The sequence below is a fragment of the Falco naumanni genome, chromosome 3 (genome assembly GCF_017639655.2).
Source record: "Falco naumanni isolate bFalNau1 chromosome 3, bFalNau1.pat, whole genome shotgun sequence".
Classification (NCBI taxonomy): domain Eukaryota; kingdom Metazoa; phylum Chordata; class Aves; order Falconiformes; family Falconidae; genus Falco; species Falco naumanni.
This window is the reverse complement of record NC_054056.1, coordinates 108,057,895-108,081,884: the sequence shown is the minus strand read 5'-3', so window position 1 is coordinate 108,081,884 and position 23,990 is coordinate 108,057,895. Positions and strand designations below refer to the sequence as shown.

The 23,990-nt window shown below is 55.2% G+C and overlaps 1 protein-coding gene and 1 long non-coding RNA gene across 2 annotated transcripts in view; one reads left to right on the top strand and one right to left on the bottom strand.

Moving 5' to 3' along the window:
* The window catches only part of EPPK1 (epiplakin 1), a 46,915-nt gene extending 28,725 nt beyond the window's left edge, over positions 1 to 18,190 (top strand). Inside the window, exon 5 of the mRNA XM_040586685.1 lies at positions 15,248 to 18,190. Within this exon, the coding sequence (XP_040442619.1) occupies positions 15,248 to 18,190 (2,943 nt within the window). The remainder of the gene's footprint in view (positions 1 to 15,247) is intronic.
* A 3,983-nt stretch (positions 18,191 to 22,173) lies between these two features.
* On the bottom strand, positions 22,174 to 23,527 carry LOC121085149. The gene is made up of 2 exons (XR_005826963.1): positions 23,436 to 23,527; positions 22,174 to 22,832 (listed from the first exon to the last, which is right to left on the bottom strand). It is a non-coding gene; the product is annotated as an uncharacterized LOC121085149 (long non-coding RNA).
* Positions 23,528 to 23,990: the final 463 nt, after the last annotated feature.

Sequence of the window (23,990 nt, the reverse complement as noted above, 5' to 3'; positions counted from 1 at the left end):
AAACCCGGTGTCATGTCTGTGCCTGCAGTAGTGACCTGCTGCCTCGGCCAGTCCCAGAGGAGGAGGGGACATGGCTGCCTGTGCTCATGTGTGATGCAGGTCCTGTGCACGGGTGCTACTGATGGCAGCACCTTTTCTGTGGCAGTCTGGCTGGCTGGCTGTGTCAGTGTCCTGTGTCTGTCTGTGTGTGTGTCTCTGGGATACATGTGCAGTGTTGCTGCTGGTTGAACCTGCAAATGAGAGGGCAGCAGCCATGTTCCTCATCCTGTACAGACACCCAAGGTGGGCTCCAGCAGCTGGGCAGGACCATACTGGGTGGTACTGGGCTGTACTGGGTGGTACTGGGCTGCAGTGACCAGGCTAGAAATGACAGCCACTACAGTCATCCTATAGCAGGTATTTTCATGCTCGCAAATAGGGGTTCCAAGCAGATGCCCAGTGGCTGGTGGGGCAGTTGGCAGGATGGTGCAGGGACGCTGCCGGGACTGGTGCTGACGGCGGTGCTGTCTGTCTGCACACCAGCTCTGGCTCTGTTTCCACCTGTGCTGGGAGCTGCTTCTGGTGCCTTTGGGTCCACTGGAGAGCACAGCTGGCTTGGACATAGCAGGAGTCATAGCTGTTGTCATGACAGTACCCAGTATCTCTGCTGGGGGCTTCTTGAAGACCCAGCAGCAATGTTCTCAACACATTGCAGGATGCACATTCCTGCAGACTGGTGCGCAATGGATGCCTCAGCCCAGAGCTCAAGACGGCAGATGTTGCCATCAAGGTCTGGGACTGCTAACAGTGCCTGGGGCATCTGAGCAGGCTGTGCACTATCAGGGAAAATGGGGAGAAGATTTACAGGGTATTCACAGAGACCTGGGGCCAGGATCTGGGATGCTGCAGAGAGGCTGACCAGATTTGTCCAGCCCTCAGACTGTTAGCACTTGCTTCCCTTTCACATGAGCACCAATGACATTGCCAGGAGTGACCTGGAGGATATCAGCAGTGGCTACAGAGCTCTGGGAGCAAGGACTTTGCCCAACTTCAGGAAGGAGCCTCATGCAGTTAACAAAGGGAAACCCCAAGTCCTGCCCCTGGGGAGGAACAGCCCTAGGCACCAGCATGGGCGGGCTGGCCTGCTGGAAGGCAGTTTTGCAGAAAAAGACTTGGCTGTCCTGGTGGACAAACTAAACATGACCCAGCAATGTGCTCCTGCAGCAGAGAAGCCACCAGCCCCCTTGGGCTGCATTAAGCAAAGCATTGCCAGCAGGTTGAGGGAGGTGATCCTTCCCCTCTGCTCAGCACTGGTGAGGCCACACCTGGAGTACTGGGTCCAGTTCTGGGCTCCCCAGCACAACAGACGTGGACTACTGGACACAGTCCAGCAAATGTTCACAAAAATTATGAAGGGACTGGAGCTTCTCTCCTTTGAGGAAAGGCTGAGAGAGCTGGGACTGTTCATCCTGGAGAAGAGAAGGCTCGGGGTCATCTTGACAGCATATATAAATACCTGAAGGGAAGGAATGAAGAAGATGGATCTTGTCAATGGTACCCAGTGACAGGAAAAGAGGCAAGACAGTACAGGAGGTTTTCTCTGAACATCAGGAAACACTTTTTTACTGTGACGTGGTCAAACATAGGCACAGATTGCCCAGAGAGGTTGCAGAGTCTCTATCCTTGGAATTACTCAAAACCCAACTGGACATGTTCCTGAGCAACCTCAGGACATCAGGCTAGTTGTGGCTGACCCTGCTTTGAGCAGAGGGGTTGGATCTCCGGATGTTCCTTCCCTCCCCTTGGAGGTGATCAACACTGCATGAACACAGCCCTGAGCAATCTGGTCTGATCGGACTTGCTCTGAGCTGGATCAGACAGCCTCTGAAGCTCTTTTCCAACCAAAATTATTCTATGATCCTGATTTTCTGGTTTTTGGTGGTTTTGTTGTTGTTTTTTTTTTAAGAGTAGAATGGACTGTGTAGTTCCAGCCTCTATACCTCACCTGCCCATCACCGAGGGCCATGCCTTCCAGCCCAAGCATGGCAGTGTTCTTGTTGCTCCAGGACATGCCACAGCCTCATCTGGCCATCTTCTCCTCCACCTGGGCACCAGTATGGCCCTGCTCACCACACTGAAACAGTGCCTTGCAAGAGACACTCAGTCCAGGAACACGCCCAGACAATAATTAACAATTATTGTTGATAATTAGGCATGAAAACTGCAAAGATGACCATCACACCCACCTTCCTGCCACATCCTACTTCAGGCTTGAGGGCCCCATTATCTGGGAACATGATCGAAGCTGGTGGCCTTTCCTGGGAGGCCAGCTCCCACTGGCCTCTTTTCAGCTGCCTGTTCAAAGCCTCTCCTCCCTTTTTGTCTGTTTTACCCTTCATTGGAAGCTTCACTTCATCTTTCCCAATGGCAAATGGGAATAGCTGCTGTCAGGTCCCCAGGCAGCCAGCTACATTGCTGGGCATAACATCCGACTACATTGGCCGCAGCACGGTGTCCCTGCGGCCACCGCATGCCCTGGGCTGGGAGACCTGCGTCGTGCCGTGGTCCAGTGCACCACGCAGGAATGGTGCTTGGCTCCAGCAGCACCAGGAGCTGGACCCTGGGACCAAAGCTGTGGCCTCCAGGAGATCAAAGCACCCACCAGCAGCCAGCCAGGTGTGCCTGTCCCCTGTCTGCCTCCAGAGCCTGTGTAAGTTGTCCTCTGTGGCATGCTGCCTCCTGCCCTGCCTTCCTCCCCCACCTTCATTCCTGGTCCACCCAGTCCTCTTCCCCTGAGCTCCCAGCTGTCTTGTCCCCCTGTCTCACTCGCCATCAGATCTCCAGCCCTGCAGTATGCACCTCCCCATACACTGGCAGCATTTCCCACACACTGACCTATTGGCCACCACCATCAGGTTCCTGGCTGCAGCCCAAGGCTGCATGTTTGCTGCACAGCTTTGTGCCTTCCCAGAGCTGTCCTCCTCTTGGCCAGGGAAGGTCCAGAGATACTACCCCCTCAGCCATTCAGCTGCCTCCCAAGCCCCTTGGAGCTCTCCCCAGCCCCATTACAGGGTGAATCATGGTCTCTTCTGGTCTTTCACCTGAAGCCCAGGTGTCACAGCCCCCTGAGTGCTCCCTGGCCCCTGCCTATAGGGACTGCCTCCACACCAGGACTTCTCTGGCGCTGGATACCCACCTCGCAGGACAAGAACTGAGTGAGTCAGCTGGGAGCCATGAGCCATCTTGCACCAGCGTCCCACCACCTCTCCCTCACCAGGGCACAGCAGCTTCTGTGTGGGACCAGGTTCCCCCACCCAGCTCAGCTGCATCCTTGGCAATGCTGGACCACCCTTGCTTGGCCGGTCCTGACAGTAACACCCACTGGCAGCTCCCTGTCCCCTGCAGGCAGGGCTCGTAGCCCTGACCAGCTACATGTAAGCCACCCCTACTGACCCCATGCCACAGTCTATGGGGGCTGTGCTTACCCCTTCCCTCCCACCCTGGAGCTCACTGCTTTTGCCCCTTCACTGGCCACAGCCAACAAACCATCAGGCTCTGGGGGGTGTTTTGTGACCTCAATATACCCAAGCAGCAGCCCCAACAGTGCCCCGATGGCACATCCGAGGATCAGCTGCTGGCAGAGCTGGAAGAGGTAAACATGAGAACTGAAGGCCCTGCTGATGGTGCAGAGGGGTAGGGATGAGCTGCTGGGGAAGCCCTGCGTGCCATCTGGTGGAGAGGTGCAATCAGGTCACCCTGTGCCCCAGCTCTCCGTGGCACAGTGAGCCCCATGTCCCAGAGTGCCTCTTGGATTTCCAAGCTCCTGGCAGAGGAACATGAGCTTCTGCTTTGTGCGCAGCCCTGGTGGGCACATTCAGGGAATGCTTGGCCAAGCACCACGAACTGCAGCAATCAGAACAGTGGCTGCAAATCCCCAGAGTCATATGTCTGCATCTGATCTGGTGGCACCGGTCATGTGAGTGGTGCCATCACCCATCGTCTGGGCATCCTGCTGTGCTGCACAGGTGGTGGTAGGCTCAGCAGGAGGGAGCGTGTATAGGCTCAGCCAGCCCGAAGCCAGAGCAGTCCTGTTATGGGGGGACATTTATCAAGCGATGATCTCTGGAGCGGGATTTTTTCCTTGCTGCTCTCAGCAGGCTGTTCTGCCAGCAACCACCATCCATCATCTGTGTCCGAGGAGCAGGGGAGGGAAGACAGATGCTTGACTCTCAGAGAAGAGCAGCAGAGCTGCATTGTCTGCCAGCTGGGAGATGGACCGAAGGGCAGACCCCACCAGCTACGTTCAGCTCTGCACATTCCAGTTGTGCCCCAAGGTTGGCTCTGCAGCCATCCCGACAGCCAAGGCTCTGCACTGCATGGGCTGCAGTGTGTCAAGGGGCCTCATGGCCCCCACCGGAGCAGGAGCTGCATAAGCAGAGCACTGTGCCTGTGCCATCTCCCAGTGTGCCTTCAGGGAAAGACAGGAGTATGTATGGGGAGACCTGGGCAGGTCATTAAGTATATATCCTTCCCCTCGCTGTGCCTGGGAGCTGTGGAGAGAAACTCTTCTGCCAGGAAGCTGGGGAGCGAAAGGATAAGCAGGTTCCCTGGAAAGGGTGCAGGAAGCATGGCACACCCCTGGCACAACCCCAATGCCTCTAGCTTATCTTCCTCCCTGCCCCTGCTGCAAGCCAGGTGGCCTGAAGCACCAGCAAAAGTCTCGTCGATCCCTGTTTCCCAGGAATCACGTGTCAGGGTAGAAGATGTTTGAGAGTTCCTTTCCCACAGAGATCAGAGCTGTGCAATCACGTATCTCCTAGACAGAATAAAGAGGATTTTTGTCTTTTCTGTTTGCTCATGGTTGCCTGCCTGTGCCTATCCCTTGGGTGCTGGGCTAGGGTGGTTCTTTGTGGTTTTTGAAAGAGGACATTTTTGTTATTCTTCCCTTCAAAGGCACATTGCATTGCTCAGCTCAGCTAGCGAGAACAGGCAGAGCAGGCGTGGCAGCGTGAGGTACCTGCAGTCAAGGTGTAGTTCCTCCTCAGGTCCAACACCGCCGGCTCACACAGCTCTGCAGGTCCCGAGTCAGCTGCATACCTGCCAGGAGCACCCACACAGCGCATGGGTGGCTCCCACGCCTCAGGATGCCTCTGCCACTGGGAATCCCAGTGCTCGAGCTCCACACCGTGGGTCGCACCAGGCAGAGGTGCATTGGGTGCTGCTGATTTCCTCTGGTTAATGCTGTCCTCTGCTATGTAGAGGAGCTGCCCATGCAGGGATGTCCCCAGAGGGCTGCTTGAGCACAGGGGACGTCCCTCTCTACATCAGCCACGAGGCTGTTGCCTGTTCTGTGCATCACCTTCCACAGCGATCCCTGAACCACTCCGTGCCAGCTGCCATACGTCCAGCTGCGTGGCCGCAGGGACCGACACTCCTTGGACCGGCTGGAAGGGAGTCATGTCAGCATCCAGGCTCTGGCAGAGGACGTTTCCCAGATCAGATGCTGAAGGAAAACAACACTCCCCAAATATTCCGGTGCTGAAGCATCCTTGAGAAAACCATCTCCCAGCTCTCTGATGTGGTTCATGGCTGCTTCAGCCAAGGACACCTACACCTTCCGGCAGGTGAGGCAGAGCCACCAGGCTGCAGATACCCGAGTCCAGGCGTCTCCATGCCAGGCCTCCTGGGAAGCTGCAGGACCAGCTGGTGAGTCACTGAGCTCAGCAGAGGACAGGGGCATCCCATGGGTCTGCATCCTGGCTTTGCTTTCTGAAAAGCTGTAGTGAGGGGCAGCTAGAGAGGTGGAGGCAGAGCATATCTGCATTTCAGACACTCCCAGAGACCTGCACATTCACCTGATTTTTTCTTTACTTCTTTTTAGTGTAAAGGCCATTTGCCCTTTTAATACCTGACTTCATATATATATATGTATGTATAAAAATAGGTTTGAGGCTAGACTGATACATCTGGCTGCAGCTGGGTGGCAGCCCTGGCAATCCAGTGCCACATACATGGATCCTAATGTGACACAAACTCCCCAGACAGTGATGCTGCCCTGCCTTCTGCTGAGTGCATTATGTGCAGTCACTTGAAGACGCGCACAGCCCACCAACATGGAGGCACAGAGCACTGGTAGGTGCTGCAGCAGCTTATTCAGGGTTTTGCAGGCAGTCCAGCTCCGGCTGCCCAGGCAAGACCCCAGCTGCAACAGCTGCTGCACTTCTGCTACTCCCAGCCTCTCCCACGGCTGTTTGCATACCTGCCAACCGCATCCCCTGTGTCTGAGTGAAGGGGAAGGGTGGCAGCCAGTTGCCAAGTCACTAAATAAGAAGGTGGTTTCTCCAGAGATCCCCTGAAACCAAGTGATGTCAGTGTTCCTCTTCGAGATAATCTGAGTGCAGTTTCATTTGTGTTCTCACAAATATCCAGCTCCTGGCAATTCAAGGGAAGTGAAATGTAAAGTCATTGTGTTTCGGCTTGTAAACCAAAATAGGATCTGCTGCCTGCTTCGAAAACCATCTGATCATATTCAAATCACAAGAGGTACAGTGCCACCTTACAGTGGCACATCAGCTGTCTCGAAGAGAAAGGAGATAAAATGGGTAAAGCAATCAGTGCTGCTCAGTGAGGACACTGGTTTCCAAATTACTCACAGGTATTCCACCAGCACTCCTGCAGACGGCGCAGCCAAATTGAGCGCACAGAGTGCGCACCCCTAAGGTGGTCCATGCCACCTGCCTGCCAACAGACCTGGAGCAGCAAGACTGCAGGTAACCTGAAAGATCTCCTCTTTAAGAAAGATCTCCAGGACTGGGTGCAGACTGGGAGCAGGCCTAAGGAACAGCTTTCCCATGGAACGGACAACTGACATGCCATCTTCCTTCCGCTGTTCTTCTCTTTCTGAGGTTGCAGGTCATTGCCAGTTTTGCAGTTAGGACTCCGTGGTCAGGAACAACCCCCTTGTTTGCTTGTGAGGCCTCATGGTCAGCAGTACTTGGCTGTAGCTGCTAATGCCTAGTGTTGGAGGTGGGCTGGTGCCTTCCAGTGCTAACAGAATGGGGAATGGGCCCCATGGCATCAGTGTCATCAGGTGTGCTGGGCTGACCCTGTTTGGATGCTGGGTGCCTACCAAGGCCGCTCCACCAATCCCCTCCTCAGCTGGACCAGGGAGAGAAAACATAATGAAAGGCTCATGGGTTGAAACAAGGACAGGAAGAGATCGCTCAGCAGCTACTGCCACGGGCAAAACAGACTCAGCTTGGGGAAATCAGTTTAATTTATTGCCAATCAAAATCAGTGTAAGGTAATGAGAAAATAAAAACTAAATCTTAAACCCTGCCACTCCTCCCCTCTTCCCAGGCTTAACCTGGGAGTGATCCTGAGTTCCCTGCCTCGTTCCTTCTCCCATGGGACACAGTCCTCCATGAACTTCTCCAACCTGAGTCTTCCCATGGGCTGCAGATCTTCACGACCTGCTCTGGCATGGGTCCCTTCCATGGGCTGCAGGGGGGGGATCTGCTCCCCCGTGGGCTCCATGGGCTGGGGGCACAGCCTGCCTCGGCGTGGGCTCCCCACGGGCTGCTGGGGAATCTCTGCTCCGGTGACTGGAGCAACTACTCCTCCCCTTCCTCCTTCACTGACCTGGGTGTCTGCAGAGTTGTTCCTTTCACACATTCTCACTCCTCTTCTGACTGCAGTTGTGCAGTTTTTTCTCCCTCTTCTTAAATATGTCATTGAGAGGCACTGCCACCATCACTGATGGGCTCATCACGCCTGGTCCCTCTTGGAGCCGGCTGGCGTTAGCTCCATCAGGCATGGGGAAAGCTTCCAACAGCTTCTCACAGAAGCCATGCCTGCAGCCCCCCTGCTACCAGAAGCTTGCAAACTCCATACAGTGCATAAGATGCTGGTGATGCTCCCAGGTGGCAGACAGACAGATGGGAGCCCTCCTTTAAAGGGAGGGTCTCATGTCTAATGATGAGTGCCAGGAGCAGGGGGAAGGGATGGAGGCAGCACAGTTGCACACACACACAGGCACCGGCTGCACAGCACTCCAGCTAGGCTCTGCCTCGCTGGGCAGTGTCCAGTGTCCCTGCGCCTTAAACACACCAGAAAACAAAGCAGAACAGCTATGGGAATGGGGCTGAGAGGATTTCAACCCAAAACACAGAGGCAAAAAAATGGGCCAGGAGGAGATACACACCCTGTGTGTCTGACAGCTGGTGGCCAAAGCAGTGAACGAGCTTGATGGGACCAAGGTTTGGCACAGAGCACACATGCAAACCTGTGCTTGAGGACCAAAGTTTCAGCTCTGCAAGGCAGGGATTGGCATTTATGAAGCTCAGTGCAGTCTCTGTCTTGCTCCCTTTCCCTGGGGAAGGCGTGCAGGTGCTGGAGTCACCCGTGGGACGCAGGAATGGCCACCTGCCTGGAGATGCACTTGTGGGCACCCTTTTTCTTCATTGGGCATTCTTGGGGGGGTGGCAGAGGAGCAGGTGAGCCCTGGGACTATAGAGGGCCAGCTAGTCCTGTGCCACTGAGTGCAGCCCCCTCGGTGGCTCCAGGAGCTGGCAGACACGGCGGCTCAGGCACAGGGCTCACCTGCAGCATCACCCTAATCTCCTGGGGAAACACTTCTTGGATACAGCAAAGTTCAGCTTACTCTAATCCACCTCCAAAAAGCCTTTGTCATGGCCTCAGAGAAGATCATGAAAGAAGTAAGCTGCTTCAGGGTTGAAAAGAAAAAGGGTTGTCACATCCCAGAAACAGGCTAGGAGTAAGGAGAGAAGCATAGGATTGAATGTGCGGTTCTTGTCAGGAAGAGGGACCCCTGTTCTCTGCTAAAGAGGGGACAACTTGGGAGCGGGGTCAAGGTGAGGCACCGGCATTTCCACATAATACAACCCTCTTCAAGCCATCTGGTGTATGTGAGGAAGGCGAGGCTGCTCTGAGACCTGCACGTGCGGGAGGAGATGACGTTCAGGGCTGATTCACTGCAAGTGATGTTTATGTGTAGCTTGGGTCACCCCAGCTGCCCCAGGCAGCCAAGGGATAGCAGGTCCATGCAGCTGGTGGTTGCTTTGTGGGTACATCCTATGGGAGACATGTACAAGTGGTCAGAGGAGTCACGCTTTGGGCTCTGGCGAGCATCATGATGTGCTCTGCACAGCTATAACGGGAGCTGGGCTCCAGTTCAGCAGGAGGAATTCATTGTGGGGAGATAAATCACAGCCTCTATTTCAACAAATGCAAAGTAATGCACCTTCGAGGGAAGCCACCAACTACCAGCACTTCAGAGGTGTCTAAACGAGCTGGGCCAGCTTCATATAGTGGTCCAGTGTCACTTGTACAGCTCAGAGGAACATCCTGCTTGGCCATGGTCAGTGCTGTGCCGTGCCTGAGGAATGTGGGGGGGACCAATGCAGAGCAACTCAACTCTGCCCTGTGGTGCTCATCTGGCCAGGCTGCACATGGGGTCTGTGCTGCACAGAGCAGGCTGCTGAGAGGACAGAGAGATGGGATCCTCCTGCCTAGCCCAGGCCAGGTACCCTTTGCACCCCCTTACACTCTGCTCCTGGCAAGGATGCACCCCAGAAAAAAACTTTTGCTGTAGCCCAGCCGGAATAGCTGAACCTGCAGTGAAATGCAATTAGTAAAGTTTCAATTATGAAAAGCAACATAAGCAGGCTGAAAATAGATGTCACTTGAGGAGGGGCTTCTGAGGATGAAGTAAAGACAACAGAAATGAGTCCTGTGTCCACCTTCACTTCTGCGAACAGAGGGACCTCCTGCCCAGGTGTGTTCCCCAGAGCCAAACCGACCTTAGTGAGTCAGAGGGAAAATGTCTCCGTGTGCTGATCATCCAGTCTGGCAAGCACCTACACAGGCAGGAATGTGCACCCAAAGCAGGACACCCAGGGAAGGAAGGGCAGGGGCAGGCAGCACCTCCTCCGCACACGGGATACGAGTCCCACACCTACATGGGGCCAGAGCCACACCAGCACGCACAGTCACACACCCCTGCATATGTGCAGCTGCACAAGTAGGCTCACCCAAGCATGTATACAGTCCCTTGCATACACACTGTCACATGTGCACACACTTGCACGGTCACCCACCTGCAGGGTCACACAGGAGCACATACAGTCACACGCAGAGGCACAGACACAGGTGCAGGTTGATGGGAGCACATACGCAGTCACAGATTCACTCAGCCACAGTCAACACCCAAGCACATACAAAGCTACAGAAATGATTGCACACCAGGACAGTCCCACCAAAACCACTCTTGTTCTGGAAGCAGGCACCAGGTGAGCCTGTTCACCAGAGCTGTGGCTGCAGGGATGTTGTCCATCCTACGCTGACACAGAAATGGACCCAAATAGGGACTGAGCTTCAGCCCCACTCAGCCCAAAGCTGCCCAGAGCCATGAGTAAGTGTGTCTCTGCCAGCTGGCCGGCTGGTGCAAGCCCTCTGCAAGCAAGTGGTTGACCGTGTGTCCCAAGCTTCTGGGCAGGGGCTGGCCCTTCCTGCTCACCAGAAGCATGAGAGGTTTCCATCCTGGGGCTGCTTCAGCTGGAGGCACTAACCGCCCGCTCCACGCACCGAGAACGACACCAGCAGCCACCAGAGCTCTGGTTCCTGCACGGTCCCAGGCGTGGCCATCGCGAGGGACAGGCTCGGCCTCTGTCCTGGCTGGGGAGCAGGGATAGCTGCAGGAGGGTGGCTGCAGCTCCCCAGCCCAGCCAAGGGACTCAGCCAGAGCAAAGCCAAGTTGAACAAGCCCAGATCTGCGGAGAACTCCACGGCAGCCGGGAGCACGGGCAGGGCAGTCCACAAGCAGTCGTGCTGGGCACCTGTCAGAAGAAGGTGGTGGCAGAGAGTTCAAAAGCATCACCGTGCCTCTGCACCCTCCACAGCCATCGCTCACCCAAGCTCCAGTGAGAGACATGCCTCACATCTCGCACTGGGGCCAGTCACTGTGCCCCAGCCCCTGCCACCCTACCTGGGCGCCTGGGTCTGGGGCTGCCATGTCGCTGTGCTGGGGGGGTCGGGTGTCTGTATTTCAGCTGTGCTCCTGTATTTCAGCACAGGGCAGGGCCACTGTGTCATCCCCAGGGGCGGGGAAGGGAAGGATTTAAATCGGGCGCTTGCCTCTGCTGCTCATCCTGGCTGAGAGGCGGAGGGAGGAGGAGGAGGACCAGAGCCTGCCAGGGAGCCAGCTGCTCTGGATACATCTCCAGCAGGTAGGACAGAGCCCATCTGGAGAGGGCACCACCCGGCCTTGTTTCAGCACGGCACCCTCTGTGCAGATCCCAGGGGGCTGCAGGGGATGCGGGGACCTTGTCTCTACTCCAAAACCTAGTGTTTAGAGGGCAGTTGCTGAGGCCCAGGGGACTGGTGAGCAGGAGCTCTCCGGCCAGGACCCAGCCCTTTCCAAGAAGGGACAAAGTGACAGAGTGGCACCAGGACTGGATGGAGATGCTGCTTTTTCTTTGTGTCCTCAACACTTCAGTTGAGCAGATAAGGACGTTGGATATGGGAGGGAAGCAGCCAGAGCTATTCGACCTGCCTGAGCCTGCAGGCACCTGAGACAGGAGGCTGCTGACTCGCATGGTGGGTCTTGGCCAGGAGCCTGGCGGCAGGAGGCCGCAAGGCCAGTGCCAGGCTGGGGGGGGCTGACGCGATTTCCCTCCCTGGGACGCAGGCAGGTCTTGGGACCACAGCACTGTCGGGCCACCCCTGCCTACTCTGACTGGAAAACCACTTTCACTGGGACTTCTTGGGCTGGGCTGCTGCGACAGCTTGAAAAGACAGCCAGCTCCTGCCCCGGGAGCTGTGTGTGCAGCCAAGCCCCAGCATCAGGAGGTCTGATTAGAGACCAGTTAATGATAGCTTGCAGTTGGGCAATGTCTTTCCAGTATAGGGTGTTTACACGACATCAATGTCCTACATAGGTGTCGCCTGCTCCAGGGTGTGACACAGCACTCCGCTTTGTCCCAGGCTGAGTGCCACCCCAGCAGGCAGCACAACCAGCCCATCACCTCCCGGGAGGTTTCAGCTGCATCAGTGGAATCAGGCAGGGGAGGGCAGAGAAGCTGCTCTCTAGGGCTGGAGCCACAAGGCTGACCAGAGCTGCTGGCTGTAGAAGAGCCTGAAGCCATGGGCAGGGTCCTCAAAGAGGCGGGGGCTGGTCTCTAACTGCTGGGATAAACCTCTCCCCAGTCACAATCCATCTACACCAGCATCAATCCAATATTTAAACGGATCAAAAGCAATGACTCAGAGACTTTTAGGCCAGTTAGGTAAACAGTTGGAGAATTAAGCTGTGACCCTGATAATGAGTTAAACATATCATTAATGTCAGTCACTGTAGTTTATGGGAGATGGGTGTTCCTAAAGAAATGTTTTGGGTTTCATTTTTGCTGTTTTTACAAGACTGTGGCCTCATCACCATGCAATGTTGTAGATGCTGAAAGTTTACAGGGCTTCCAGAAGAGACCAGGTGACAGTATGTGAGACATCCCTTGAGAAGTACTACGTAGACACAAAATGCATCCAGCTCATGAAATCCACTGAGCTGAAAATAGTCAGAGGATGACATAGAAACCAGGGAAATATTACACACATTGCCCTATTTTCATCTTTCCCCTGTTGTTCATTTATGGTTCAAGACGGAAACAAGACTCTGGACTACACGGATCCTTGGCCTGACTGCATGGCTATTCTGATGTCTGCTCAAGAGCATGGCTGCCTTCCTCTGAAATGCTTCAGACAGCGCAACTAGCATCTTGGTTAAGGGTGCTGCATTTTTTTAGGGGTGAGGGGGTGAGGGCACCCACTGGATTGATTGTGACTGGTCACACTAATTACAAAGTACATGCCTGAATGGGAGAGACCACTACAAGCAGCCACTTACAGCAGGCTCCCTGAGGTACCTGCTCTTAGTCCCCACTACTGTCTAATCTTTGGGGTTTTATATATATATGTAATTTTATCTACCATTTTACCCACATAACAATTAGCTAATGACACAGACTGACTATTCATGACCTTTCACAGCACAGGAGCTAGAAGCTCCCAGTGAAAATACTTTTCCTGCAAAGTGTGATTAAATCACAGGCCTTGTTGCCCCGGGATGTTGTAGAGGTTGACACCAGACCTGGACTTGCAGACATGACTGCATAGGTCCGTGGAGGACAGCCTGTGGTGGCTACAGACAGTAGTCCACGGCAAGCCCAGCCCAGGATGCCCGGAGGGCTGTGTGCCAGAGGGTTCAGCCAGAGAATCTCTCTCTACTATCCTGTTCCTAGAGCAGTTCCCTTAAATATCTGGAGAGAGCACGTTTGCCCTGCTGCAGAGAGCACTTTCAGTCAGACAAAACCTCCCATTGACTCTGTCCCAGTTGCTGGAACTGGCTATAATGGTCCCTGGGACGGTGTGTGGCACCAGCCCACTAGCCCTCCCGTGGACATTGCCCATGTGCCGTTTAGAAGTCAGCATGGGCTGGGATGGTGCCAGCACACCTGTGGCCAGAGCCCCCAGTCTGGGACGACAGAAGAATGTAACAAGGTAGGGGCTGGGGGCTCTGCCAACCCAATGGCCTTCGACCAACAGAGACGCAGGCACATCCCAATTGCAGCAGAAACTGAGAGGTCTCTGCCAGCTCGGATCCACTGCTGCATGGGGATCAGCCACTCATTTGTCGCTAAGACCATTCCCACATCCTGTGTCACAGAACCACAGGACGGTGGGGACTGGAAGGGGCCTCTAGAGACCATCTTGCCTAACCCCCTGCGAGAGCTGGCTCTCCTCAAGCAGGTTGCACAGAGTCATGTTCAGGCACGTTTTGAATGTCTCCAGAGAATGAGACTCCACAGCCTCTGGGCAGCCTGTCCCCGTGCTCTGTCACCCTCAAGGGAATGAAGTCTTTACTCATATTCAGATGGAACCTCCTGTGTTGCAGCTTGTGCCTGTTGCCCCTTGTCCTGTCAATGGGCATCACTGAAAAGAGCCTGGCCCGTCCTCTTGACACTTGCCCTTAAGATATTTGTAGACATTGACAAGATCCACTCTCAGTTTTCTCCTCTCTATGCTGAACAGCCTCAGCTCTCTCAGCCTTTCCTCACAAGGAAGATGCTCCAGTCCCCTCATCATCTTCGTAGCTTCTACTGGACTTTTTCCAGTAGTTCCCTGTCTTTCCGTGTCATGCCAGGGTGGTGTGGGATCACACAGCAAGAAGAAAGATCTCCATGGACAGCCATGAGTCAGGCTGTACCTGCCACCCTGCTCAGTGCTGGCAGTGTCCCACCACACTCACAGCCTGCCTGTGACCAGCACAAAGCCAGGCAGCATGGTGGTCTAAGTGAATAAGAGCAGAAGATGACTTTGCAGCACTAGCCAGCACTTCTCTGCAGCTGGATAGTCGCTGGTGGCAGTGTTATCAGGAAGTCACTGCTGTTTGTTGGCACGACATGTGCTTGTCAAATGACCACCAGCTAAATCTGCCAGCCCCAGGGCAGCACAGGAGCTAGTACTGATGAAACAGGGAGGTGAGCAGTGGCCATGCTTCTTGCTGGTGCCCTGTGGCACCAGCCCGAAAGTGAGCAGTGTCACACGAACAGAAGGGGAAGGTCATAGAGGCCACAGGTTTGAGGCAGTATCTGGCTCTGGAAGAGCAGGCAGATCCTTGAGGGCCCAGAGTGGGACCAAGTTATTCATGCTGCTGATGCCATGCTTCTTTGCAGAGTACCAGTCTCTCACTAAACCTGCTACTCTGTGACACAGCCCTCAAACCTCTCTGCTTGCAGATGTCAGAGGTGCTGGTTAGTTTCGTTTCCCTCATCTGCTCCCTCTCATACCATTATTTGTTTTCCTGCCCTGAGTGCAAGAGGTTTTTGGCATAGGTGGCAAGCCTGGTTGCTACCAGCTGCACAGAGAAGTGTAGAGCCCACCACTGCAGCGGGCAGGTGCACAGCATGCTGAACAGGCAAATGCACCAGCTGGGCTGTCACTGCTGCTTCCAGAGAGCTCTTATCCTCTGTTCGAAAGGGAGCTGGACAAGGGGCACTCTTGGCCCTGAGATTGCTGCTGAGCAAGGAGGATGACAGCAAAGCCCCAGACCCTGCTCCAAGCTTCTCTCTGGGCTCCTGCTACCACATCCAGGGAGATGGCTTTCTTCACACACACCATGAAAACTGCACAAGAACCTATGTCTTAACAATTTATTTTTTTCTCTCTCCTCAGAAAACACGGTGCCCCACGGTAGCAAGGTTATTCCCCAAAGACAGTGCAGAAGATGAGTGGATCCCCTCAGAACAACAAGTCAAGCAACATGGGAAGTAACCTGCTAGATATGGGTGAGGGTGGGAGCAGCTTCATAGCTGGAGTCTTCATCCAGGCCATGAATAAGAAGATGAGTATCTATGATGCCATGATGAGGGGGCTCCTGACACCAGGCACGGCCCTGGTGCTGCTGGAGGCACAGGCTGCTTCAGGGTTCCTCACCGACCCCGTGAAGAATGAGAAGCTGTCGGTGAAAGAGGCGCTGACTGCAGGACTCATAGGCAGAGATTTTTATGAGAAGCTCCTGTCGGCAGAGGGGGCCGTGACAGGGTACACAGAGCCATACACAGGACACAAGATCTCCCTCTTCCAGGCCATGAAGAAAGAGTTCATCGTCAAGGAGCATGCTATCCGCCTGCTCGAGGCCCAGATCGCCACCGGCGGCATCATCGACCCCGTGCACAGCCACCGCCTCCCCGTGGAGGTGGCCTACAAGCGTGGCTACTTTGACCAGGAGATGTGTCAGTTTCTTTCTAACCCCAAGAACCAAACAAGAAGTTGCTTCGACCCCAACACACATGAAAACCTGACTTATACACAGCTCCTCCGCCGCTGCGTGCCCGACCCAGACACGGGGCTGCTCATGCTGCACGTGATGGACAAGGGCTCCGTGCTCTACCAGCTGAACAAGGATGCCCGCAAAGCCCTGCAGGACGCCCGCACCACCCTCAGCGTGGGGCTCTTCCAGGGCCAGAGCGTCACCGTCTGGGAGCTCCTCTTCTCCCGCTATATTCCTGATCACCAGAGAGAGGAGCTGTTGAGGAAATACAAGGCGGGCACGGTCACCATCCCGGAGATGATCACCCTCCTCACCACCATCATCACCAGGGCAGAAACGGAAAAAAGGGATCTGAGCTCATCCACAGTTATACCCAACAACGAGGTGAGAACATCACAACCAGTTCAGGATACACAGTCCCAGGAGCAACAGTTGAGAAAGTCCTTAAAGTCTGCAACCATCTATGTCACTGCTGGTGAGTTCCAGGGGCAAAATATTTCCTTGCTGGATCTGCTCTTTTCCAAATACATCCCCCAAGGGAAGCGGCAGGAGCTGCTGGAGCTGTACAGAGCAGGGATACTGACCACAGAACAGGTGGCTACTGTGGTCACCACCATCATAAACAGAACAGAATCTGCAAATGCCATGCTCATGGCAAGTGCCAGAACTCCACACAAGGCGGTGACAAGAGCAGAGGAAAATGGAGATGATTTTTCAACACAAGATGAACAGCTAGATAACATCTTGAAGTCTACCACCGTTGATGTGCCAGCTGGTGAGTTCCAGGGGAAGGAGGTCTCTGTGTGGGACCTGCTCTTCTCCGACTACATCCCTGAGGAAAAAAGGCAGGAACTCCTGGAGCTGTACCGTGAAAGGGTATTAACTGTGGAGCAGATGATAACTGTTGTCACCACTGTCATTAAGAAAAAAGAAACTACAAGCAGAAAATTCCTAATTGCAGTCAAGACTTCTGATAAGGACACTGTGTCAGCAGCAGAAGAGAAGGAAAACGACTCCACCAAAGAAGAACCATGGGAAACAGCCTTGAAAACCACAGTTGTTGATGTGGAGGTTGGAGAGTTTCAGGGTCACAAGGTATCTGTGTGGGACCTGCTCCACTCCAAGTACATCCCCGAGGAGAACAGAAAGGAGCTCCTGGAGCTGTACCAGGCAGGAGAGTTAACCCTTGACCAGGTGAAAACCGTTGTCAGCACTATTGTAACCAAGGCAGAAGCAGCAAGGGCAGAGCAACTGGCAAATGCGAGTAGTCCAAGAGCAGAGTCAACAGTCGCAGAAGCTGAGCACACCTGCTGGCAGGACAGGACCTGGGAAGAGACCCTGAAGTCCACCACAGTTGAGATGTCAATGGATGAGTTCCAGGGGAAGGAGGTCTCTGTGTGGGACCTGCTCTTCTCCGACTACATCCCTGAGGAAAAAAGGCAGGAACTCCTGGAGCTGTACTGTGCAGGGACACTGGCCTTGGAGCAGTTAATAATTGTTATCACTGCTCTCATTAAGAAAAAAGCATCTACAGGCAGGAAATTCCTAATTGCAGTCAAGACTTCTGATAAGGACACTGTGTCAGCAGCAGAGAAGGAAGATGACTCCACCAAAGAAGAACCATGGGAAACAGCCTTGAAAACCACAGTTGTTGACGTGGAGGTTGGAGAGTTTCAGGGCCACAAGGTATCTGTGTGGGACCTGCTCCACTCCAAGTACATCCCCGAGGAGAACAGAAAGGAGCTCCTGGAGCTGTACCAGGCAGGAGAGTTAACCCTTGACCAGGTGAAAACCGTTGTCAGCACTATTGTAACCAAGGCAGAAGCAGCAAGGGCAGAGCAACTGGCAAATGCGAGTAGTCCAAGAGCAGAGTCAACTGTCGCAGAAGCTGAGCACACCTGCTGGCAGGACAGGACCTGGGAAGAGACCCTGAAGTCCACCACAGCTGAGATGTCAATGGATGAGTTCCAGGGGAAGGAGGTCTCTGTGTGGGACCTGCTCTTCTCTGACTACATCCCTGAGGAGAAAAGGCAGGAGCTCCTGGAGCTGTACCGCGCAGGGACACTCACCATTCAGGAACTAGTCAGCACCACCAGCAGTATTGTGACAGACAGCAAAGAAAGGCATCTTGCAACTCTTCCCCAGCAGACAGTGGATCTCCTCCAGTCTGAGGGCTCCTACATTACTTTTGGCCCATTCCAGGAGCAGAGGGTATCAGTGTGGGAGCTCCTCTCCAGCAAGCAAGTCTCCGAATACAAACGAGAGGCACATCTCGACACTTACGGCACAGGAGGGCTGACCGTGAACAAGATCACCATCACCACTACTGTCATCATAGGCCCACAGCACAAGAAAAGACACCACTAGGACCACTAGCATCACCCACCCCAGAAGAGGAGCGAGCTCGTGGAGTGGGCATGGCCTGGGCACTTCTGAGAGTTTGCTTCCCACGTAACTCAGTTGAGGGCAGGAACAAGCAGTGACAAACCTGTGTGCAGAATGGGGTGGGCGCTGGTTAAACTCCTTGCTGTCTCAACTACTACTTTGCTGAGATTTCTTTTGCCCAACAGAGCTTTCCTGGTGGCATTGTGGGGAGGGTCCAGGAAGGCTTGTGCCTGCAGCTTTATGCCGTGCACACACAGGCACTGACAAAGAGAAATGCAGGGCCAGCACCCCAGTCAGATGGGTTGGAGGCTGCCACAGATGGGAACAGGCAGAAACCCCAGTGCAGGAGCTGCAGGCAGCACAACTGGCAGCCCCAGAAGAGCTGCAGAGGGACAGACAACCTCTGCTCAGGATAGTCGGGACCCTGGCCCTGATGAACAGTAAGCAGCAGGGGCAGCACATGTGGCTGTGGTCTCCCATGGGACATTTAGCTCTGACCTGTCATTCAGCTCTGCTGCTGCAGGCTGGGGTCATGGGGGGCTGTTGGGCTGCTGGAGCTCACTGCACGTGAGCACTGGCGGGGAGAAGGGTGCTGGTGCCAGGGCTCTGATGCCTGCAATGGTGATAGGCTGCTGGGTGTACTCGCAGGAGCAGCAGTGCTTCTGCAGGGCGAGGACACCACATGCAGGGCAGGACTGCTCCCATGTATGCCAGGGGAACCCTGAGTCACAGAATCACAGACTCACAGAACCACAGAATGATTGGGGTTGGAAGAGACCTCTGGAGATCATCTAGTCCAACCCCCTGCCCAAGTAGGTTCTCCTTGAGCAGGCTGCACAGAGCTGTGTCCAGGTGGGGTCTGAATGTCTCCAAGAGAAGACTCCACAGCTTCTCTGGGCAGCCTGTTCCCATGCTGTGTCACCCTCAAGGGAAATAAGTTTTACCCCGTGCCCATGAAGGCCACTACCCATCACAGAGGGAGAAGCACCCATGGGAGCACCCCCATGCTGCTCAGTGGGGGAGTGCAAGTGTGGTTCCCTGCCCCACACCCCTGCGTGCACGCACAGAGCCATGGGGACGGAGGTGTGTGCCACAGAGCTGTGCATGCATGTGCTGCAGAGCCATGTGCCACAGTCGCACACACACGTGTGCACAGAGCCACAAGCGGGGCTGGCCATGCCATGCCCTAGGGAGCCCTGTGCTGTGGGGGGGGTACCAGAGGGGGCACAGGGAACAGCCTGCGGGGTGTGTGTCTATGTGCGTGTGTGTGCCTGTCACCGGGCTCTCTGTGTGTCTGTGTCTCTGTGTTTCCTCGTGCGGCCCCATCTGTGCGTCCCTTCCCCCGTGTCTGTGTGTGTCCATGTCTGTGTGTGTCCGTGTCTGTGCCCACATCTGTGCCTGTGTGTCCATGTGTCTGTGTGTGTCCATGTCTGCGTGCCCCGGTCCATGCCTCTGTGTCTGTGCACCAATGCGTGCCCGTGTGTCACACAGGCTCTCCTGCCTGTGACACCGCGTGTAAGGCAGCTGCTGCCCCCTGCCGGCACGGTGTCCCAGGGACACGGTGGCCGAGCCCTGAGCCGGGCCCTCGGGACGCAGCCCATCCCTCAAGCTGGCCGAGCCCTGAGCCAGGGCCTGAGCCTGCCTGAGCCCTGAGCCAGGGCCTGAGCCCTGAGCCAGGCCCTGAGCCAGTCTGAGCCCTAAGCTGGGTCCTGAGCTAAGCCCTGAGCTGAGCCCTGAGCTGAGCCCTGAGTCGAGCCCTGAGCTTGACCCTGAGCCTACCTGAGCCCTGAGCCTGCCTGAGCCCTGAGCCAGCCCAAGCCCTGAGCCAGGCCCTAAGCCAAGCCCTGAGCTGGGCCCTGAGCCCTGGGCCTGGCCCTGAGCTGGGCGCTGAGAGCGCGTGAACCCTCAGCCTGTCCCTTAGGCAGGCCGAGCCCTCAGCTGGGGCCTCAGCCATGCCTGGGCCTCAGGCTGCGGACTCAGGGCTGCCCCACACCACCTTCCTGGCAAAGCTGCTCTCCACCTCTGCACCCCATCCTGCCTGGCACGGCCGTGTCAGTCCCACGCTGGTGGAGGCCTGGCTGCCTCACAGCCCACAGCTGCTCAGCCAGGGACGCAGCTCTGCCCAGCAACACCTTGCACCGCCTGCGGAGACAGGCTGAGCCTCACACCAGCACCACTTGCTACCTGCTCCCAGGCTGAGGACCCCCAGCATGGCCCCCTGGTCCATGCCCCTACAGTGGATCCCCCCAGCCTGGCCCCCCCAGGATGAGTCCCCGTAGCCTGGGCCCTCCCTGGCCCAAGGCACCCTGAGGCCCTCCAGGGTTCCACAGACTCCCGTACAGCATGGGGCCTTTGGGGCCTCCACAGTCCAAGGTGCACAGCTCCAGCCCTGACCAGGGCACCCAGGCCTGGCCCTGTCTCGTCGTCCTGTGGGGTCTCATCAAGCCACCCAGCAGGTCCCCACAGACACCCGCCTGACGCACCCATGCCCATGGGCTTGGTCCTGAGCACAGCACCGCCTCCCTGCTGCCCCCTGCTATGCACACAGGGCCGTGGCACTGGGGCCAAGGGGCTCCACGGGGCTCTGGTACACACAGGGTTGTGTGCCCCAGCCCTGTGAGCCTTAACTTGAGATGGGGAGCGGCACCCCACTGAGCTGCAGGGCTTTGCTCTGCTCTGGAGCTCACACACCACACCATACGTACTGCCTTGTCAGCTTTCCGCTCACAAGGGGACAGGGAGGATGCAAGCCAGTCCTTTAGCCAGGGACAGACTTCCCAGGGATGAGCCCCACCACGAGATCATGCTGCCCCAGGGGATGGTGACATGTTTTTGGGGCCTGCTCAGCTCCTGAAAGCTGCAAGGGCTGTAGCCCCCCCAAGAGCTGCGGGCAGGTTCAGCCATCCTGCTGGGCACGTGGCCTGTGGTCTGGCTGGCACATGGCCAAAGCCACAGTAAGCACAGCCCACAGGGAGAGGCTAAGGGGCACTCCTGGATGCACCCATGGTGGTGGGTGCCACTGGAGAGGGTTTCACATGCACAGAGCTCTGAAGCCACGCAAGAACACTGGGATAGCCAGGCACACAGGCTGTCCCTGGAGCTGGCTGAGTGGTGTCATCCCAGCCACCCTCACTTTACACACATGGACAGCCATTGGAGCCCTATGTGCCACACAGAGCCTGCAGCCCTGGGGCATGGCCTGCAGCAGGAGCACTCGTCCCTGCTGGGGAGGCATAGGAAGGTGCTGGCAGAGGTTCTCATGTCCCAGGGGCACCAGACCCACTCCATCAGAGAATCATAGAATTACAGAATGGTTTGGGTTGGAAGGGACCTTTAAAGATCACCTCGTTCCAACCCCCTGCCATGGGCAGGGACACCTCCCAGCAGACCAGGTTGCTCCCAGCCCCGTCCAGCCTGGCCTTGAGCTCCCAGGGATGGGGCACCCACAGCTGCTCTGGGCAGCCTGTGCCAGGGCCTAGCCACCCTCACAGTGAAGAATTTCTTCCTAATATCTGACCCAAATCTCCCCTCTTTCAGTTTAAAGCCATTCCCCCTTGTCCTATTGCTACAGGCCCTTGTAAAAAGTCCCTCTCCAGCTTTCTTGTAGCCCCCCTGTAGGTACTGGAGGTGCTCTAAAGGTCTCCCTGGAGCCTTCTCTTCTCCAGGCTGAACCACCCCACCTTATCAGGGGAAGCTTACTAACAAAAAGACTGACACAGGGCTAATATGGGCATGCAGCAGCACAGGGACTTCCCAAACTTTTCCACTTCACTCCACAGCGGGAATGGAGTTGCTGGAAACTACTAAGAGGACAGCAGAGAACAGAATACCATCTCCTGAGGCGTCCATTCTCCTATCTCGTCCCATCCCGTGAGGACTCAGAGAAGCATAAGAACGATGAAACTTAAGGAAGGACTGAGTAAAGCCCACAGATGGAGAGACGACCAAGATGGATGGCATACTAGTTGGTAGTGGAGAGATGTATTCACCACCTTTTTCAGCTCAAGGGTTGAGGGTTATTGTAGAATCCAGTATGAGGCCAGTTTGGGTTGAAGGACATAATTCTGTGTATTCTGCGTAGCTAAGCTGAGGAACTCCCTGCTGCAGGATGTCCTGGGTGCTAAAAGTTTCTATGGATTCAAAAAGCATTTGGAAAAAGCCTTGGTGGAAAATCCATCAAGGGCTGCTAAATAACAAGAGAGATTGTTATTTCAGTAGCTCCCAGAGACACAAACCCCCGGGGCCTCTGAGGACATACCAGAGAAGTGCTGGTATGTGCTTCCCTTGTTCTCACACTGCTTCCTACACACTTGCTGTTGGCTGATGCCAGGTTACAGGGTTAGGCAGGCCATGCAGATGCAGCCCCCCTCTGTGTCCTTGCTTCTTGCAGGGGATTGGCACCAGCCTGTGCCACTGGCTCTGGGGTGGACTGAGGGACCTGGATTGTGTAGGCAAACAGAAGATGGTGGGCAGGAGGACTCAAGCAGCCAGGGTGGTAAGGCTTCTGAAAGGAGTCGGCACCAGCTCCAGCCTGACTGGGGATCCAAGGCTGGGAGAGTTCCAGATGGCTCCCTGGGACTCAGATTGCACTCCCACAGGAAGTGCTGAATTTCCAAAAAAGAAGCTGAAAGAAAACAGGACATTGTGTAAGGGAAAAGCTGCATACATTTGCATAGTTATAAGCTGGTTGCATAACTGAATGCATCTGAATAGTATGTGAATACTCTTTGGAGGCATGGGGGCAACTGGGGAAAAGAAAGGGTCAGGCAGCCTGAGTGTCGGCTGCCCAGGCCCGGCAGGAACATTGCACCTCAGTGGACACACTGGGTAACTTTGCAGTTTCATGGGAGAAAACTGGGGTTGAGAGCAAAAGCCCTGGGACCTGGCCTGCTGGAAAAGGAACAGGAACCCAGCAAACCCATTGCTATGCCCACAGGCCAAGCAAAACCACAGCCACGAGTGGAGAAGCAGGTAAAGCGCTCACAGCACAGCAGCTTTCCCTGCTGAGCAGTGGTGTTCCCCACCCATGGGGCCACAGACCTCCATGAGAGTGCCCTCAAGTGCAGGACACAGAGCCAGCCAGGCCCATTACCCAGCTGGAGCGCATCAGCCCACCCACCCAAAGCAAATGTGGCTGGCAGGGTGTTCCTGGATCAGCGTGCCTGATCCTTGCTGGGCAGCAGCTTTCCACAGAAATCTTTCTGCAAAATGGGCAGACTCGCTATACCTCTGCTCTGGGAGCTCGTTCCAGTCTGCCTTCTCCAGCGGCTAGAAACATCCTTCTAGTTTTCAGACGACTCAGACCAATTTCCTTGTATGCAAAACCCATCCATCAGTTTAAGCAGATCACCTCCTGCTCCAGTGTTTTTCACTGATAAAGCTACCCTGGGCAATCTTATCTCCCCTCAACATCTGTTTTGACAAGATATCAAGCTGGGCTGCTCTCATCTCCTCTCTGCATTCCCTCAGTCATCTCAGTTGCTCTTCTCAGCACCTTTTCTACAACAAATTCATGTTTTCCACCATGGCTGGTGCATGGTCTGTAAGTAATGCTCTTTAAAACAACAACACTGGCACTATCTGCCTCTTCTGGAAATACACCCCAACAGAGCTAAGAATGCCCCACGTCTTCACGGCCAAATTACATGGCAGCCTATATTCATCCAGAGATAGCTGAACGCATGCAGGCCATTTCCTCTTTAATGACTCCTAAATTGGAGGCCTAATTTATGGCATAAATGTTTGTTCAGTGACTCCAGGGCATGACTTTGAATTTTGTACC